The sequence below is a fragment of the Phyllobates terribilis genome, unplaced genomic scaffold (assembly GCF_046119375.1).
Source record: "Phyllobates terribilis strain yellow unplaced genomic scaffold, ASM4611937v1 Scaffold_35__1_contigs__length_13245226, whole genome shotgun sequence".
Classification (NCBI taxonomy): Eukaryota; Metazoa; Chordata; class Amphibia; order Anura; family Dendrobatidae; genus Phyllobates; species Phyllobates terribilis.
Window position 1 is genome coordinate 729,574 of NW_027362795.1, and position 19,127 is coordinate 748,700.

At 40.6% G+C, this 19,127-nt stretch overlaps 1 protein-coding gene across 1 annotated transcript in view; it reads right to left on the bottom strand.

Annotated features, from left to right (window-relative positions):
- Positions 1 to 12,563: 12,563 nt before the first annotated feature.
- Positions 12,564 to 19,127, bottom strand: part of LOC141182577 (uncharacterized) — a 70,465-nt gene continuing 63,901 nt past the window's right edge. Inside the window, exon 9 of the mRNA XM_073660730.1 lies at positions 12,564 to 15,075. Coding sequence (XP_073516831.1) covers positions 14,281 to 15,075 — 795 coding nt within the window. The 3' untranslated portion in view covers positions 12,564 to 14,280. The remainder of the gene's footprint in view (positions 15,076 to 19,127) is intronic.

Here is a 19,127-nt window from a genome sequence, read left to right on the forward strand (position 1 = left end):
TTGGACTCATCAGACCAAAGCACAGTTTTCCACTGGTCTGATGTCCATTCCTTGTGTTCTTTAGCCCAAACAAGTCTCTTCTGCTTGTTGCCTGTCCTTAGCAGTGGTTTCCTAGCAGCTATTTTACCATGAATGCCTGCTGCACAAAGTCTCCTCTTAACAGTTGTTGTAGAGATGTGTCTGCTGCTAGAACTCTGTGTGGCATTGACCTGGTCTCTAATCTGAGCTGCTGTTAACCTGTGATTTCTGAGGCTGGTGATTTAGATAAACTTATCCTCAGAAGCAGAGGTGAGTCTTGGTCTTCCTTTCCTGGGACGGTCCTCATGTGAGCCAGTTTCTTTGTAGCGCTTGATGGTTTTTGCAACTGCACTTGGGGACACTTTCAAAGTTTGCCCAATTTTTCCGACTGACTGACCTTCATTTCTTAAAGTAATGATGGCCACTCGTTTTTCTTTACTTAGCTGCTTTTTTTCTTGCCATAATACAAATTCTAACAGTCTATTCGGTAGGACTATCAGCTGTGTATCCACCAGACTTCTGCACAAAACAACTGATGGTCCCAACCCCATTTATAAGGCAAGAAATCCCACTTATTAAACCTGGCAGGGCACACCTGTGAAGTGAAAACCATTTCCGGTGACTACCTCTTGAAGCTCATCAAGAGAATGCCAAGAGTGTGCAAAGCAGTCATCAAAGCAAAAGGTGGCTACTTTGAAGAACCTAGAATATAAGACATATTTTCAGTTGTTTCACACTTTTTTGTTAAGTATATAATTCCACATGTGTTAATTCATAGTTTTGATGCCTTCAGTGTGAATGTATAATTTTCATAGTCCTGAAAATACAGAAAAATCTTTAAATGAGAAGGTGTGTCCAAACTTTTGGTCTGTACTGTATGTTATATATGTTTTATATTGTATAAATTTCTTTATCCACCCAACTTCGGAATCCCTCTAATTTATAGAACTCTTCATATTTATAATTAAAGCATATAGATGTAGATTCATTGCTGTCTCCTATTTCCATTATATCTTTACCCCTATCCCAGACCTCGTAGAGTAGAGCAAGTGTAGGGTATATTGATTTCTTGTGTGCGAGGTCATTCAGTTCCACTATATGAATAGGAATATTCCAAGATGTTCCTGAAGTAATTAACCGCTTAATACTATTTGGGTTTGCAGCGCTATGCCACCCACCCAAATGTTACAATTGCGCTGCCATATAATACAGTGGGGCAAGAAAGTATTTAGTCAGCCACCAATTGTGCAAGTTCTCCCACTTAAAAAGATGAGAGATGCCTGTAATTGACATCATAGGTCGACCTCAACTATAAGAGACAAAATGAGAAAACAAATCCTGAAAATCACATTGTCTGATTTGGAAAGAATTTTTTTTCAAATTTTGGTGGAAAATAAGTATTTGGTCAATTACAAAAGTTCATCTCAATACTTTGTTATATATCCTTTGTTGGCGATGATAGAGGTCAAACGTTTTCTGTAAGTCTTCACAAGGTTGGCACACACTGTTGCTTGTATGTTGGCCCATTCCCCCATGCAGATCTCTAGAGCAGTGATGTTTTGGGGCTGTCGCTGGGCAACACAGACTTTCAACTCCCTCCAAAGGTTTTCTAAAGGGTTTTGATCTGGAGACTGGCTAGGCCACTCCAGGACCTTGAAATGCTTCTTACGAAGCCACTCCTTTGTTGCCCTGGCAGTGTGCTTGGGATCATTGTCATGCTGAAAGACCCAGCCACGTTTCACCTTCAATGCCCTTGCTGATGTAAGGAAGTTTGCTCTCAAAATCTCACGATACATGAGCCCATTCATTCTTTCATGTACACGGATCAGTCGTCCTGGTCCCTTGGCAGAGAAACAGCCCCAAAGCATGATGTTGCCACCCCCATGCTTCACAGTAGGTATGGTGTTCTTTGGATGCAACTCAGCATTCTTTCTCCTCCAAACACGACGAGTTGTGTTTCTACCAAACAGTTCTACTTTGGTTTCATCTGACCATATGACATTCTCCCAATACTTTTCTGGATCATCCAAATGCTCTTTGGCAAACTTCAGACAGGCCCGGACATGTAATGGCTTAAGCAGGGGGACACGTCTGGCACTGCAGCATCTGAGTCCCTGGCGGCTTAGTGTGTTACTGATGGTAGCCTGTGTAACGTTGGTCCCAGCTCTCTGCAGGTCATTCACTAGGTCCCCCAGTGTTGTTCTGGGATTTTTACTCACTGTTCTTGAGATCATTTTGACCCCACGGGGTGAGATCTCGTGTGGAGCCCCAGATTGAGGGAGATTATCAGTGGTTTTGTATGTCTTCCATTTTCTAATTATTGCTCGCACAGTTGATTTTTTTCACACCAAGCTGCTTGCCTAGTGCATATTCTGTCTTCCCAGCCTGGTGCAGGGCTACAATTTTGTTTCTGGTGTCCTTCGACAGCTCTTTGGTCTTCACCATAGTGGAGTTTGGAATGTGACTGTTTGAGGTTGCGGACAGGTGTCTTTTATACTGATAGCAAGTTCAAACAGGTGCCAGTACTACAGGTAATGAGTGGAGGACAGAGGAGCCTCTTACATAAGAAGTTACAGGTATGTGAGAGCCAGAAATCTTGCTTGTTTGTAATTGACCAAATACTTATTTTCCACCAAAATTTGAAAAAAAAATTCTTTCCAAATCAGACAATGTGATTTTCAGGATTTGTTTTCTCATTTTGTCTCATAGTTGAGGTCTACCTATGATGTCAATTACAGGCCTCTCTCATCTTTTTAAGTGGGAGAACTTGCACAATTGGTGGCGGACTAAATACTTTTTTTCCCCACTGTATATTAGTGCATTAGGAATCGCCAAAACACCAGATTCCTTGTCACTTTGTAGATATTCACATTTTATCCTAGCCGATTTCTTTTTCATATAAGAGAACGAAACTTGCTATGAATTTTCTGAAAATGGGAATTATGGATCCAAATAGGGGCATTATGCAGAATGTATAAGAGTTGGGGCATCAATATAATTTTTAATAAGTTCCCTCTTCCTACAGCTGATAATGGTAATCTCCACCACGCATCGATTTTCTTTTTATACTTTTCCAGAAGAAGATATAGATTCAGTGCAATGTAATCCGGAGATCTTTTTGTTATACTTATACTCGGTATTAGAATTTCTCAACCGTTTGTATTCGTGCATGTTCTAATATGCTGGAATCAGGGATATCCTCAAATGGTAGAATAACCGACTTATCCCAATTAATGGATAGGCCTGACCATTCACCAAACTCTCCAATAATGTTCAGAATAGGATCAATAGACTTCTGGATATCACCTACTGTACATATATAACTGTTTGTGTATTATACAATCACTGTATTTTATGTAGTGTGGGCCCCCGCTTCTGCAGTGCCACCATGTAACCAATTGCTGGTGAAATAAAGGTTTTTGACTGACCTCATGATTGGTGTTTCTGCTTTGGGTTTCTGATTATTCACAAATGGTCTGCCATTCATATCCTAGCATAGATATGTCACCATCTTATTGGTACTAGACAATTGTCTGATATGTAGATACTTTCCTTTGGTTTGATATATATTATTTGCTTCGTTCAATTTTTGTTTTTAATGTGTTAACCCCTTTACCCCCGAACGTGGTTTGCTCGTTAATGACCAGGCCAATTTTTACAATTCTGACCACTGTCACTTTATGATGTAATAACTTTGGAACGCTTCAATGGATCCCCCTGATTCTGAGATTATTTTTTGTGACATATTGTACTTCATGATAGTGGTAAAATTTCGATGTGACTTGCATTACTTTGTGAAAAAATCAGAAATTTGGCGAAATTTGAATTTTCAGGCCCTTAAATCAGAGATTTATGTCACACAAAATAGTTAATAAATAACAATTCCCACATAAAACACACGTCACCCACTATAGGCAATACTAAGGGGTGTAATGGAGTCTAGACACAATGAAATTTAAAAAATTACAGTTTTTATTAAGTCATATATTAAAAGAAAAAAGTTTTTTTCCATAGAACAAAACAATGATTAAAAAGTTAAGAAGGAAAATTTTCAGCTGTCCAGGATTAGGTATATGGGACTCAATCCAAAGGCTCTTGTAGGATCGAGGGTAGGGTTAAGATATTTATTCCCTCAATGAATATATAGATATCAGCAATCCAGCTTTTAATGCTTACTGGCCAGAGGGTATAAAGTACAAATGCCCTATAAAGTGCCAGTGCCAGCAGCATGGGCATGTTACCCTAATAGATATACAGATATCAACAATCCAGTTTTTTGATACATGATGACCAGAGGGTATAAAGTACAAATGCCAAATAAAGTGTCAGTGCCAGCAGCATGGGCTTATTGCCCCAATATAGCTATATCAAAGGGACATTCAGATAATAATATTGTGGTGAGACCCAACCACTATATCCCCAGTTGTCATAATGTCAATTACTTACAGCCAGAGGAGAGAGAAAGTGACCCAGTGATCCTGGTGCTGCACCCCGACGACGCTGTTTCGCCATGCTTCTTCCAGGGGGGGTTAACCACTATAGCTTAACTGGCTCTTTAAATAGTGCCCGTGCCCTATCAAATCGCACTGATATGTACATGTGATGCTCGGTGTATTGGGCGCATGAACGCCGTCTGGCATCTCGTAACTACAGAAGAGACTTGGAACGCAAGCGTGGAATGCTTCGCCCTCCTAGGTGCGCCTGACCGGAAGTCCACGAGCGCCGCCGGCTGCGCATGCGCACCCACCGAGCGTGACACAGGAGATGGAGAATGAGCGATGCGCCCAGTAGCGGAGTACAAAAGAGGCGGGGCTAGTAAGGTCAGAAAACGAAACAGTCTTCATCCTATTCCCAATGAAAGGGAAGAGATTGGTCTCTACCCTATTTTCTCTTCTGTTTTCAGTCCATATGTTTATGTATATAAATATATATATATATATGTGTATATATGTCTTTTAGCTACAGCAATGTAACCTATGATTAAGAACCCCTGTTTGGTTGGAAACGCGTAAGATCTGCCTTACATATGGCGCTTTTTTAATGGAACTAATAAAATGGACGTTTTAACTTCACATCTCTTGTGATGGATACGGAGAAGGTGCTGGAGTTTACTTCTAGTATGTGATACTGTGCGGGCGCCATATTGCTGCAGGCAATTTTGTTTTTCCTCCAACAATATGGCACCGCCGGCCGCGCTTGCGCAATGGCATCTATCGGCAAATGAGAGACGCTATTGCGCATGCGCGGGCGTAGGCGCCATTTTCATGCATATAAATGTCAGACTTGGATATACCCAATTGCATATGCATTATTTAAAATAGGGGGCAGGTCACTGAACGCACAGTGACCTATCAGAAAGCAGACAAATGAATACACAAGCAGATCACCAAGATAAAGCCCCTCCCCAAATGTCCGCCCCAGAGCACGAGCATATCATTACCTCAGAAATGAATATAAAGATTAAACAAGAACCACTGGATGGATTTCATCAACAAAGGTATCATGTCAATCACCTGACTGTGTATGTACTTTAGTTTGCACAATCCTGCGCTTTAAGTGAGGCAGCCACACATAGAACTAATCATATATAAATACAGACGTATAAACCTGCTGCCAATCTATTGTGAGTATATGTGATCTCATATTAGCTATGGAGCGATGATAAACCCTTATGTACAATATGTGACTCCATATTATTGTACATTAGCTTAAATAATTTCAATTTCAGCTAAATAAAATGCCAAATTTGGTATTGATTTATTATTTTTAATGCATGCTACATCAATTTGATTGAAATACTCAGTGACTGTGTGTAGAAGCATAAGGAGGAGCACAATTACGATAATATAGTACATTTTTATATATTTTCAGTTTTTTTTGTGTTTTATAAGAATTCTTAGTGACGACATTTACTCACTATATGGCATCAAAATACACAAGACCGGTAATCTAACAATAGACCGCAATGCATACAGAACAGAGGTTTAGACAATGATTCAAAATCAGCGAGATAAGAAAAACCTATTAGAAGAACATGTGTGGAAGCCGCACGCTAACAATCGCTGGGTATCTAAGGTGGAGACAAGCTGGCGTGTCAGCCATATGCTGCGGAAGGAGAACAGATCATTCGGGGGGAGACAGACTAGTCACAGCGGGGATTTACGGGCCGTCTTTTCAGTAAACTTGTATACAGCCCCCATAAAGAACGGAGTTTTTCCGTATATAAAGATCCAAGGCCGCAGTGTTTCAAGGCAGATGGAGAGACTAATGGAGGCTCTAATCCTGGTGATCAAGAGATGGAGAAACAGCAAATGCCGATAAGTGTGAGAGGAAGAGGAGGGTGGAGATGGAGATGTAATAGAAAAGCATGATGTTCCTTCTCAGATTTACACCATGCGGTACCCCGGTGCTTCGCTGACAGACCACCAAGCCTATCTGGTTCTCAGTATCTTCTCCGTATCACCACCTCTAAGGGGTTTATGTGTTTTATCAATTGCATAAATGATTAATGTGCTGAGATGACTTTGATGTTCCTGTATAAAATGTTTGGAGATTTGTGATATGTTTCTATTTGCACCTTAGTTCTCGATATCATTAATACGTTCTCTGATTCCAGCCTGTAACCGGCGTTTTGTGCTGCCGACATATTGTAGATTGCCGGCCGTGCATCCATCTTGTATATTACACTGCTCGTGTTATAATTAAGAGACGTTTTGATCTGATCGGTGTTTTTGTTACTTCAGTCAGTAAAATTCTGACATTTGTGGGAGTATTTGCATGTTTTGCCGGATGTTGTTCCACACTTGAAAAAACCCTTTAAGTGTAGAAAACTAGAGGAAGCAGCTTGTGTAGTTGTCAAAAATCTAGGGGAGAGGCTCGATCCAAAGATGGTGCTTTTCTGGATACTACTACACCCACCTTTGATTATTTTAGCTATATCTGGGTCCTCTATCAAAATGGATAAATTACTATAATCGATTGTTTTAATTGAGGAAACTGACTGCTGTATTGCAGGACAAGTGTAGGGGGACGTCCTTATGATCTGATTGATTAGATTTATGTTTGAACCGGGTTTTGTGCACAACTATTTTTTCGTCTCTATTTAGCCTCCAATTGCTATAACCTCTCTTGGATTGTCTATTTCTGATGTTTCTTACTTCTCTTATATAGTCAGTTTCCATGCTACAATTACGTTTTGCCCGGATCATCTCCCCTACAGGTACACCTCTAGTTGTATGTTTTGGGTGATGACTCTTTGTGTGCAGGATTGTATTACCTGCTATACTTTTCTGAAAGTTGAGGTGATTATAGTTTTAGAGGGAATGCCAACCAGATTTAAATACAAAAAATCTGTGTGTGTCCGTTCTTGATGGAAAGTAAACCTTAAGATAAATGGGTAGCAATTGAAATAATTAATTTTGTACAGCAGATACATCGATGATATGGAATTCTGATGTATCTGCCGCATCACCATATAAAGTCTCTATATGGATTGTCCACGCAGTATACATACGACTCCTCATATCAGCTCAAAACTAAGTTGGCTAAAGAGGGGGAGTATTTTGCCCCCATTGAAACTCCATTGATTTGCATGTAATGTTTCATTAAATGAAAAATAATTGTTTTGTATGAGCAAATGTACAACATCCAAAATAAATAATTGTAAATCTGATGAAAAATTACTGTATTTTTTCATGTGAAAAGTGAAAATTTAGAGCATAAAGAGCTATTTTGTGGGGGATCGATGAATACAATGAGAAACTATCCAAGAAAAATTTGGACCGCTCCTTCACTGTATCTTTTACCAGCTTCTCTTCCCTTCCCCTTATTGTCGGGGTCCCTCAAGGATCAGTCCTAGGCCCCCTTCTTTTCTCCTTATACACTGCTCCTATTGGACAAACAATCAGCAGATTCTGTTTTCAGTACTATCTCTATGCTGATGACACCCAATTACACACCTCTTCTCCGGACATCACCCCTGCATTATTACAAAATACCGGTGATTGTCTTTCCGCTGTCTCTAACACTATGTCCTCCCTCTATCTAAAACTGAATCTGTCAAAAATTGAACTGCTCGTATTTCCTCCCTCCACTAACCTACCTGTGCCCGATATTGCCATTTCTGTTTGTGGCTCCATCATTACTCCCCAGCAACAAGCCCACTGTCTTGGGGTCACACTCGATTCAGATCTTTAATTCACTCCTCACATCAAATCACTCTCTCGCTCGTGTCATCTACACCTCAAGAACATTTCAAGAATCAGGACTTTTCTTACCTTTGACTCGGCAAAAACTCACTGTAGCTCTTATTCATTCTCATCTAGACTATTGCAACTCTTTACTTATCGGCCTCCCTCTTTCTAAACTTTCCCCTCTCCAATCCATCCAGAATGCAGCAGCCAGGATCATATTCCTCTCCAACCGATACACCGATGCCTCTTCCCCACATACTGGCTGGTGACCAGTTCATGTAGTGTTATGTACTTACCCTATTTAGCATATTATGGCTGTATTATACAAAATATGTATATGTTACCTTTTGTGTCTCCCCTATTTCCTCATAGACTGTAAGCTTGTGAGCAGGGCCCTCACTCCTTTTAATATCTGAGTTATGCTTATTTGGTAATGTCTTTTTGTCTGTTCAAGCCCCCCCTAAAATTGTAAAGTGCTGCGGAATATGTTGGCGCTATAAAAATAAAAATTATTATTATGGTTGCCATATGATGTCACTCATGGCCTGCAACATCTCAGTACTATCCTGAAGGAAACCAGGTGCCCTCTGGACGAGGGTCTGGAGGAGCCAGGCAACCCACTCCCCCAGCCTCTCACCCAGAAAGCCAATGCCAGACACGATTGGTCTCATGGGGGTGGATATATTTCTTTGTGGGCTTTGGGCAGAGCATACAAATATTGGCATGGCAGGATTTTCTATTTTCAGATACTACATTTCTTTCTTTGAAAAAACCCTAAACTGAAACCTTGTTCCAACAAAGTAAAAAGTTTAGTTTTAACAGGCTGAGTTGGATTATCTGATAAACGCCTTTACACATTATTGTCAAACAGCATATCTTCAACCCAGTTCACATAATCCTTTTATCCGTGACAACCACTGATCCTCCTATGTCTGAGGTTTTGATAAGTTGTTCTTGGTTCTGAGTTGTTGTAGGGCGCACTGTAAACTGGGTTGGATATTGCTGGTATAAATTCATCCATCTTGGAATTTCTCAGAATGCGTCTTCAGCTCTGATTCTCTTATTTTGTAATTGATCCACAGCTGGTTTGTGTTTTTGTACTGGATATAAATTTGGATTTGGTACACTAATAACATCTTGATGAGATTATCAGCAGTACTGTTATGAGTATTTTCTTTTTCCAAGCAGAACAGTGAAAGTTTCTCCGTAAAGCGTAATGACCTGAAGGCGTTTTCTGGATTCAATTCACCACAATGTACATTAATTCCATCATTGTCAGAATGATTTCTAAGAGGGATATTCCTGATGAATTTGTTGACATCACAAATTGTGGAAAAAAGGTTGAAATTGTAAGTGGGTACAAAGTTTATACCATATGACGAGTCTGTATCGGTCCTCAGTTAAGGCTGTAGTAGATAAGTTACAGGGAATCTGTCACCACTGGCACTTATCTGACCTCTAAAATGGTGTAAACGTGATAGAAATGTAAATCTATACCTACAGTGGGTGCTCCAATTGAGCATCTCTGGAGAGACCTGAAAATGGCTGTCCACCAACGTTCACCATCCAACCTGAAGGAACTGGAGAGGATCTGCAAGGAAGAATGGCAGAGGATCCCCAAATCCAGGTCTGAAAAACTTGTTGCATCATTCCCAAGAAGACTCATGGCTGTATTAGCCCAAAAGGGTGTTTCTACTCAATACTGAGCAAAGGGTGTGAATACTTATGACCATGTGATATTTCAGTTTTTCTTTTTTATTAAATTTGCAAAAATTTCTACATTTCTGTTTTCTTTCAGTCAAGATGGGGTGCAGAGTGGACTTTCATGAGAAAAAATGAACTTTTTAGAATTTACCAAATGGCTGCAATGAAACAAAGAGTGAAAAATTTAAAGGGCCCTGAATACTTTCCGTACCCACTGTACCTGTATGCCTCATATTAAAAGTCTTGTTCCTATGAAATGTTTTTTTATTCCTACAAGTTTCTGATGCGTTCCCGTCGCGGGGCCCGCAAGAAATCCCACCTCCTGTGTGAATTACACGTTTCCCCTCTCCCCTGCACGTCCGTGCCCTGTGAGGTGCAGTTGCCGCTGCCAAACCACACACCAGCCAAACCAGGAGTGGTATCCGCAAGGCTCCCAGCACTTTAAATGCTGCGATCGCAGCACTTAGGGGGTTAGAGACCAAACAGAGGGACAGAAGCCCCTCTGCTCTTGGATCGGACACCCCGCGCCATCAGCACAGGGTCCCGATCGTTGCCATGGTGACCCGATGTTGTCATGATGACATCCGGGACACCAGAAAGTTACTTGGATCATGCTCAGTGCATGATCAAAGTAACTGGTGTCTGCTGCACTGACAGGTTATAATGTACAGCAGTGATCCTGCACTGCTATATATTATAGCTGCGATCAGACTGCAGAAAGTGAAAGTCCCATAGTGGGACTAAGTAAAAAAGTGGAAAAAAAAACCTACAATAAAAGTACACATATTTGGTATCACCGCGTTTGGAACGACCTGACCTATAAAACTGTCCCACTAGTTAACCCCTTTAGTGAACACGGTAAAAATAAAAAAACTAAGCAAAAAATGGTGGTTTATCATCAAACAGCCAAATAAAACGAGATCAAAAAGACAAATGTAAATAAAAATGGTACCGCTGAAAACGTCATCTTGGCCCGCAAAAAACAAGCTGCCATACAGCTCCATCAGGGGCTCCCCAAACACGACATGGCGTCCGCTAATTATTCAAGCAAATTTGACATGCAAAAAGTTAAATGGGGCTCCTTCCCTTCTGAGCCCTGCCGTGCGCCCAAACAGTGGTTTTCCCCCACATATGGGGTATCTGTGTACTCAGGAGAAATTACACAACAAATGGTATGGTGAAATTTCTCCTGTTACCCTTATGAAAATGCAAAAGTGGGGGCTGAAAAACATTTTTGCTGGAAAAATTTGAAAATTTTATTTTTATGGCTCAATATTATAAACTTCTGTGAAGCACCTGAGGGGTCTAGTTTCCAAAATGGTGTCACTTGTGGGGGGTTTCCACTGTTTAGGCAAATCAGGGGCTCTCCAAACGCGACATGGCGTCCGCTAATTATTCAAGCAAACTTTACTTTCAAAAAGTCAAATGGCGCTCCTTCCCTTCCGATCCCTGAAACACCGAACATGAGGTCAGTGAAAAACCTTTATTTCACAAGCAATTGGTTACATGGTGGCACTGCAGAAGCGGGTGCCCACACTACATAAAATACAATGATTGTATAAATACACAAATAGTTAAATATATAATATATATACATAAATACATATACATACACACACACACATGTATTCTGAACCACAAAGGAGCAAGTATGTACAAGTAGAATGAGGCCAAGCGTATAAAGCAATAGACCTAGTGTAGCATGTCAATGATCCTGGGGTAGCCTAAAAATAATAACAAGACAAGTGCCCAGAAGATGCTGGTTAGATGTTAGAGGAAGTGTTCAACATGAGGGCCAGGTCAAAACTTGTAGACAAGAAGACAAGATAGGTAATATGCCTTGACTTCTGTTGTACGTGGTCCAGGGTACCGACCGAGTATGCGCCACACTCGGCACCCTGGGCCACTTAGGTAATATGCCTTCTATGACCTCATGTTCGGTGTTTCTGCTTTGGGTTTTGGCTTGCAAAATGCAGATTTCATTAGAATAGATTGTGGGCTCCAGTAGCTGAGCCCCTGAGGTTCCCATATTGGAAACTTCACTGCCTAAGGAATAAATCTAGGGGTGTAGTAAGTATTTTGAACCCATAGGTGCCTTACAGAATTTTATAACATTGAGTCATGGAAATATGACATTTTAGTGGTAAAAATGCAATTTTTGTATTTGCTACAAATTTATCAGGTACACAAGGGTTAATAGGTGAAACTGAACCCCATAATTTATTAAATAATATCTCCTGAAAGAGGTGATGTCCCATATGTCGTCAGAAATTAGTTAGCCCACATCTCAGGGGCCACTCATTGCCATGGTGACTCGATGTCATCATGACAACATCCGGGTGACCAGAGCTAACAAGTTATTTAGGTCGTGCGCAGTGCAAGATCTACCTAACTGGTGTCCGTGCAGCACTGACAGTTATAAAGCATAGCAAAGCTCCTGAAATATATATATATATATATATATATATATATATATATATATATATATATATATATATACATACATGCATGCAGTTGTGCTCAAAAGTTTACATACCCCGGCAGAATTTTTCATTTTTTGGCCTTGTTTCAGAGAATATGAATGATAAACTTTTTTTGTTTTCTCCACTCATGGTTATTGGTTGGGTGAAGCCATTTATTGTCAAACTACTGTGTTTTTATATCTTAATGACAACCAAAAACATCTAAATGACCCTGAGCAAAAGTTCACATACCCTGGTGATTTTTGCCTGATAACATGCACAGAATTTGACCCAAATGGGTTTGAATGGCTACTAAAAGTAACATCCTCACCTGTGACCTGTTTGCTTGTAATCAGTGTGTGTGCGTAAAAGCTAAGTGAGTTTCTGGGATCCAGACAGACTCTTGCATCTTTCATCCAGCCACTGACATTTCTGGATTGTGAGTCATGGGGAAAGCAAAAGAATTGTCAATGGATCTACGGGAAAATGTAGTTGAACTGTATAACACAGGAAAGGGATACAAAAAAATATCCAAGGAATTGATAATGCCAGTCAGCAGCATTCAAACTATGATTAACAAATGGAAAATCAGGAGCTCTGTAAAAATCAAACCACGGTCAGTTAGACCAACAAAAATTTCGGCCACAACTGCCAGGAAAATTGTTCGGGATGCAAAGAAAAACCCACAAATAACACCAGCTGAACATCAGGACTCTCTGAAAACTATTGATGTGGCAGTTTCAAGATGCACAATAAGGAGGCACTTGAAGAAAAATGGGCTGCATGGTCGAGTCGCCAGAAGAAAGCCATACTTAAATGCAAAGTATCTTACCTAGAATATGCCAAACAGCATAGAGACAAGCCTCAAAACTTCTGGAACAAGGTAATTTGGAATGATGAGACCAAAATTGAACTTTTTGGCCACAACCATAAACGTTACATTTGGAAAGAGGTCAACAAGGCCTATGATAAAAAGGAACACCATTCCTACAGTAAAGCACGGAGGTGGATCGCTGATGTTTTGGGGATGTACGAGCTACAATGGCACAGGAAACTTGGTAAAAGTTGAAGGAAAGATGAATGCAGCATGTTATCAGCAAATACTGGAGGCAAATTTGCACTCATAAGCCCGGAAGCTGCTCATGGGACCTACTTGGACGTTCCAACATAACAATGATCCAAAATACAAGGACAAGTCGACCTGTCATTGGCTACAGCACAACAAAGTGAAGGTTCTGGAGTGGTCATCTCAGTCTCAGTCTCCTGACCTCAATATCATTGAGCCACTCTGGGGAGATCTTAGGCGCGCAGTTCATGCTAGACAGCCCAGGAATTTACAGGAACTGGAGGCTGTTTGCCAAGAAGAATGGGCAGCTTTACCATATGAGAAAATAAAGAACCTCATCCACAACTACCACAAAAGACTTCAAGCTGTCATTGATGTTAAAAGGGGGCAATACACGGTATTAAGAACTGGGGTATGTGAAATTTTGATCAGGGTCATTTGGATGTTTTTGGTTGTCATTAAGATTTAAAAAGAGAAAACACAGTAGTTTGACAATAAATGGCTTCACCCAACCAATAACCATGAGTGGAGAAAAAGTTTTTTGTTATCATTCATATTCTCTGAAACAAGGCCAAGAATGGAAAAATTCTGCCGGGGTATGTAAACTTTTGAGCACAACTGTAAGAGATTTCAAGAATGTGGAATGTTAATTGGAAGATATAGGAACTGCAAGTTGTCAGGCAGTAATGGGCAAGCTGAAAGGATATATAGGAGAGATGAATGTATGTGATCCCTATGGTATGTTACTTTATTATTGTATGTACTGGTTTCTTGTTTTATCAAAAAAAAGAACTAATGAAAAAAGTCTCAAAAATGTATTGGATTAAAAAAAAAAAGACTAAGAAAAAGTTTTCTCCACTGTGTGGGTTCTCTGGTGCCTAATCAAATCTGATTTCTGGTTAAAACATTTCCCACATTCTGAACATGAAAAAGGCTTCTCCCCTGTGTGAGTTCCCTGGTGCTTAACTAAAGCTGATTTATCGTAAAAACATTTCCCACATTCTGCACATGAAAAAGGCTTCTCTCCTGTGTGAATTCTCTGGTGGCTAACCAAAGCTGATTTCTGTTTAAAACATTTCCCACATTCTGAACATGAAAAAGGCTTCTCCCCTGTGTGGGTTCTCTGGTGGATATTAAGATGTGCTTTCTGGTTGAAACATTTTTCACATTCTGAACAGGTAAAAGGCTTCTCCCCTGTGTGAGTTCTCTGGTGCTTAACCAAAGATGATTTATCGTTAAAACATTTCCCACATTCTGAACATGAAAAAGGCTTCTCACCTTTGTGGGTTCTTTGGTGCTTGACAAAATCTGATTTCTGGTTAAAACATTTCCCACATTCTGAACATGAAAAAGGCTTCTCCCCTGTGTGGGTTCTCTGGTGGATATTAAGATGTGCTTTCTGGTTGAAACATTTTTCACATTCTGAACAGGTAAAAGGCTTCACCCCTGTGTGAATTCTCTGGTGCTTGACCAAAGCTGATTTCTGGTTAAAACATTTCCCACATTCTGAACATGAAAAAGGCTTCTCCCCTGTGTGGGTTCTCTGGTGGATATTAAGATGTGCTTTCTGGTTGAAACATTTTTCACATTCTGAACAGGTAAAAGGCTTCTCCCCTATGTGAAGTCTCTGGTGCTTAACCAAAGCTGATTTATCGTTAAAACATTTCCCATATTTGGAACAAAAAAATCTATTGTCCGCTGTGTGTATTTTTTGATGTTTAAGAATAGACTTTTCGAGGGTAAAACTATTTCCATTTTCTGAACATGAAAATGACTTCGTTCCTTTATGAGCAGTTTGTTTTGTAATGCTTATTTTTTTATTTTGATTTTCCTTAGTAGTCGGTAATGAATCAGAAGACAGAACCTGTTTCATAGGATCAGATGATAGATCTTTGCTGTGAAGGGATGATGGTATATCTGGAGTAATGGCATTCACTTCAATTGTATCCTGTGGGATCTCAAGATCATCAGATTTAAAAATTGAAGATATCAGTTGTTCCTCTGATCTCCTGGTACAGTCATCTGCCAAGAAAAAAAACAATTATTAATTCTGAATAAAATATCCCTGAAATTTATATTTTTGAACATTTCTACTTAAAACGTCTGTAGAAACGACAAGTTATTGACAGAATGACAGAGAAACGTGAAAACCTCATAGGATGCACCAGTAGAGCGTGGTGTTCAACTGATTGTTCATTCTGCCTCCCAAATATGGAATAAGAAGCCATCAAAAAATGTTATGTAGGCAAAAATGATACCCATAAAAACTTCTTCTCATCCATAAATCAATCCAGCAATATCCGCTTCTCCCAAAGTCAAATCTCCCCCTCACTTCTGAGCCTTACAGTGTGCCCAAACCACATTCAGCATCCATGTATTTGGCATTACAATAAGAAGAAGAACCCACTTAATTTACGGTGTGTGTCTCCTGGAGCACAATCTGGACACTATGTGTTGGGTAATAAAATGGCCAATGTGCAATTTTCACTCTCCACCATTCATTGTGTGCTAATTTCTGGAAAGTGCCTCTGGAATCAAAATAATCGCTACGTCTATAGATTAATTCACTGCGGGTTATAATTTCCAAAATAGAGGTCACTTTGTTATATTAAAGAAGTTGTCCAGTACTTTTTATTGCCCCAATGTCCCCCAATGTATTTTCCCTGTGCCCATAAGTCTTTTTGTAAATACCTTCTGCAGTCCTTCTTGCCTGTGAGCGGCGCTATCTCTGGCCGCTGTCAGGCATCACGTGACCCCCCCCCCGATAGCGTCACTCACAGGCAAGAAGGACAGCAGAAGGTAATTACAAAGATTCTTATGGGCACAGGGTAAATACATTGGGGGGCATTGGGCAATTGTAAAAAGTACTGGACAACTTTTTTAAGGCTTCTGTAAATAGGGTGTCCAATCTCCCCTGGGATCTGCTCCAACATCTGCATCTGTCACCAGGCGCCGCCGTAATCATTCTGCAGGTAGCGCTGGTGATGGAGGAGACGTTGGAACCAGAAGCTCTGGGCAGCACAGGCTCTGTCCAAACACTAAGATTAGGTAGCCTGGGACCTGTAGTACCATCCAGTCTGGCAGTATGGGTGTGTGTGCTGTCCAGCTGGAGTAATCTGCTCCCTGCTTCATCCAATCGGAAAGCACCACACCCTACTAAAGCTGGAAGCATATTGCCGGAAGCTGCCAGATACAGGCTTGTTCTCCTCTGGTTCAGTCCTCTGTGCTCAGCTTCCGGCTTGTGTATTTGATCTCTGTTGTGACCTCGGCCCGTTTACTGACTACTCTTGTGTCTTCTGATTGGTATTTTCTCTGTCCTCCTGGTTCTGACCCGACTACCTGGCTATTCTTCTTGGGGTTAAAGGGTGATGAGCAAGGCAATCTCTGAGATCAGGAAAATGGAGTATATAGCACCAAGCCTGTTCATGGTAGCCATCTTTTGAGCTGCCAGGTGACAATGAACAGTGCCCCCAATACATTGTGTCTGAAATATATTCCAGCAAGATCTGCATTCAGATAGCTAAATGGCGCTCCTTCTATACAACCTGTACAACGATATATAAAGTATTGTTGGATTCAAGAGAAGTTGGAAAATAATTTGTAAGGTCCATTTGTTTCTTATTATCCTTTGTGAAGAATTCCAGAGTTATCACCATATAAAGTGACACACGTCAGATTTGAAAATGGGCCCAGAGAGGAACACAAAACTGGCTGCAGGAAGGGGTTAAATCAGAGTATTTTGGGAACTAACTGCTGCAGTCAAAAACTGTGAGTATAGACAATAACACATCTACTGAAATGATCAAACTCAACAGTCTTCATCAGTAAAAAATGAGTAACTAGTGGTGAAACTTCTCTGGGGTAATTACAGTATGGTGCTTGGTGGCTGTTAGTAATCTAAACTATCGTAAGGGACAAATGAGTTTCAAGAAGAAATATTACACATTGAAACAGAACTTTTTATAATAGTGCAGAGCTGAGGTGTCTTAAATTTAGATCTCGGGCATTGGGAAGACGTAATGGAGACCTTCTTTTAAAGACTACCAGGGAGTTACAGACTCACATAAGTGAGGCCGGCCGATCCCACCAAAATCAAACAAAGTGAATCTGTAAAATAGACAGAATAAAAGATATGTTACATCCCCAACAACAACGTATGTAAGAGGGGAGAGCTCCAACACTAAACCGGAGTCGCACTCATTTATGGTGGACCATTGGAGCTACTATGAGTCCTGACCAGGAAAGTAGAGAAAGTATTAGTGCCCCCATTTCAGGAGAGATTGTGCAGTAATCTGAATTCCTTAGGATGGAAAACATAATGGAATTGATGACGTGGAGTGAATCCATGAAACCAGGGCTCGAGCCAACACATCTCCTGCAGGCGTAAATAAATGTATATTACAGCCATCAGCCACGCACAGCTTAGAGATATATCATGGCACAGGTGTAATGTTTTTTTATGTAGTTTATCAAGATCCTGTTTGAAGTTAGATGGTTTAAAAAGAAATTGAAAAGTCAGGATAAAGGGAAACTCTGCTGTTATTGTACAGAAATTCACACTTGGCCTCACTACACATTTAATGTTGTCAATCATAAAAGTGACGTTTGGTCAGAAAGACTGGACCTGGTCTTGTAGGGACCATATGAGCACATTCAGCAGCACAGAAGAGGGAGAAGGTAGATTCATCCAATAAGATATCAGGGATCTAGGAAGCCAACAGCATCATTACCCTCCGCTTTCTCTTACAGGCCCATAATAATTTTGATTTTCTCACTTGTCAGCACATTCTACGTACGCTGCCATTTGGCTTTGCACTTTACAGATCTGGGCAGGTAATGACAACGTCATCTAATCCCAGGGGGTAGTTGGATCCTCCAGGTTGTAAGTTCTATAGAAAAGGTCTTTTACAATTACACAAAGTAATGTGAACATTTTCGGATGGAGGAAAATGTTGTGGTCTAGAGGTAAAATGGTGATCACACGATTGTGATACAGCTGGACTACACCACCGATAAAGCAGCCACAGCCGGTGACTGAGAAGAATCTGTGACTTCTCTGCATTTAGTGGTTACTACTCACCTGGGTAGTCATATGTAGGAATCTCCTCTTTACACCACTCATCACCCCTCACATATGTCTCTGTAGTATTAATATGGGTCAGATCTTCACCCTGAAAGAAATATTGTAAAAGTCACAGACAGATGGAGAAGTCACATGTATGATCAGCTCTAATCCGGCCATCTCCACCGTTCTCATTACACAAGTATAAAACATATAATACTGGTGGATAAAACAAGACTGAGCACAAGACCTTCACAGCCGTCTACACATCATAGGGGAGATCTCATGACACCTTCTCTCCATCTACCTGATGATCCTGAGGAACATTAGGGTCTTCTTGTTTACAGTCCTGTGGAAGAAGAGGACGGGGACATCTCTCTGGTGTTGTCCTCTTACTGGATAGATCTGGAGGAAACACATACAGGGACTGAATTCATTCTTTACATACAGATAATTATAGGCTGTGTGGATTTAGTCCTGTCTATTACCTGGAGATGTGAGGGACTGGGGAACCTCCATCATGACGTTCTTGTACAGATCTTTGTGTCCTTCCAAATACTCCCACTCCTCCATGGAGAAATAGACGGCGACATCCTGAAACCTTATAGGAACCTGACACATAC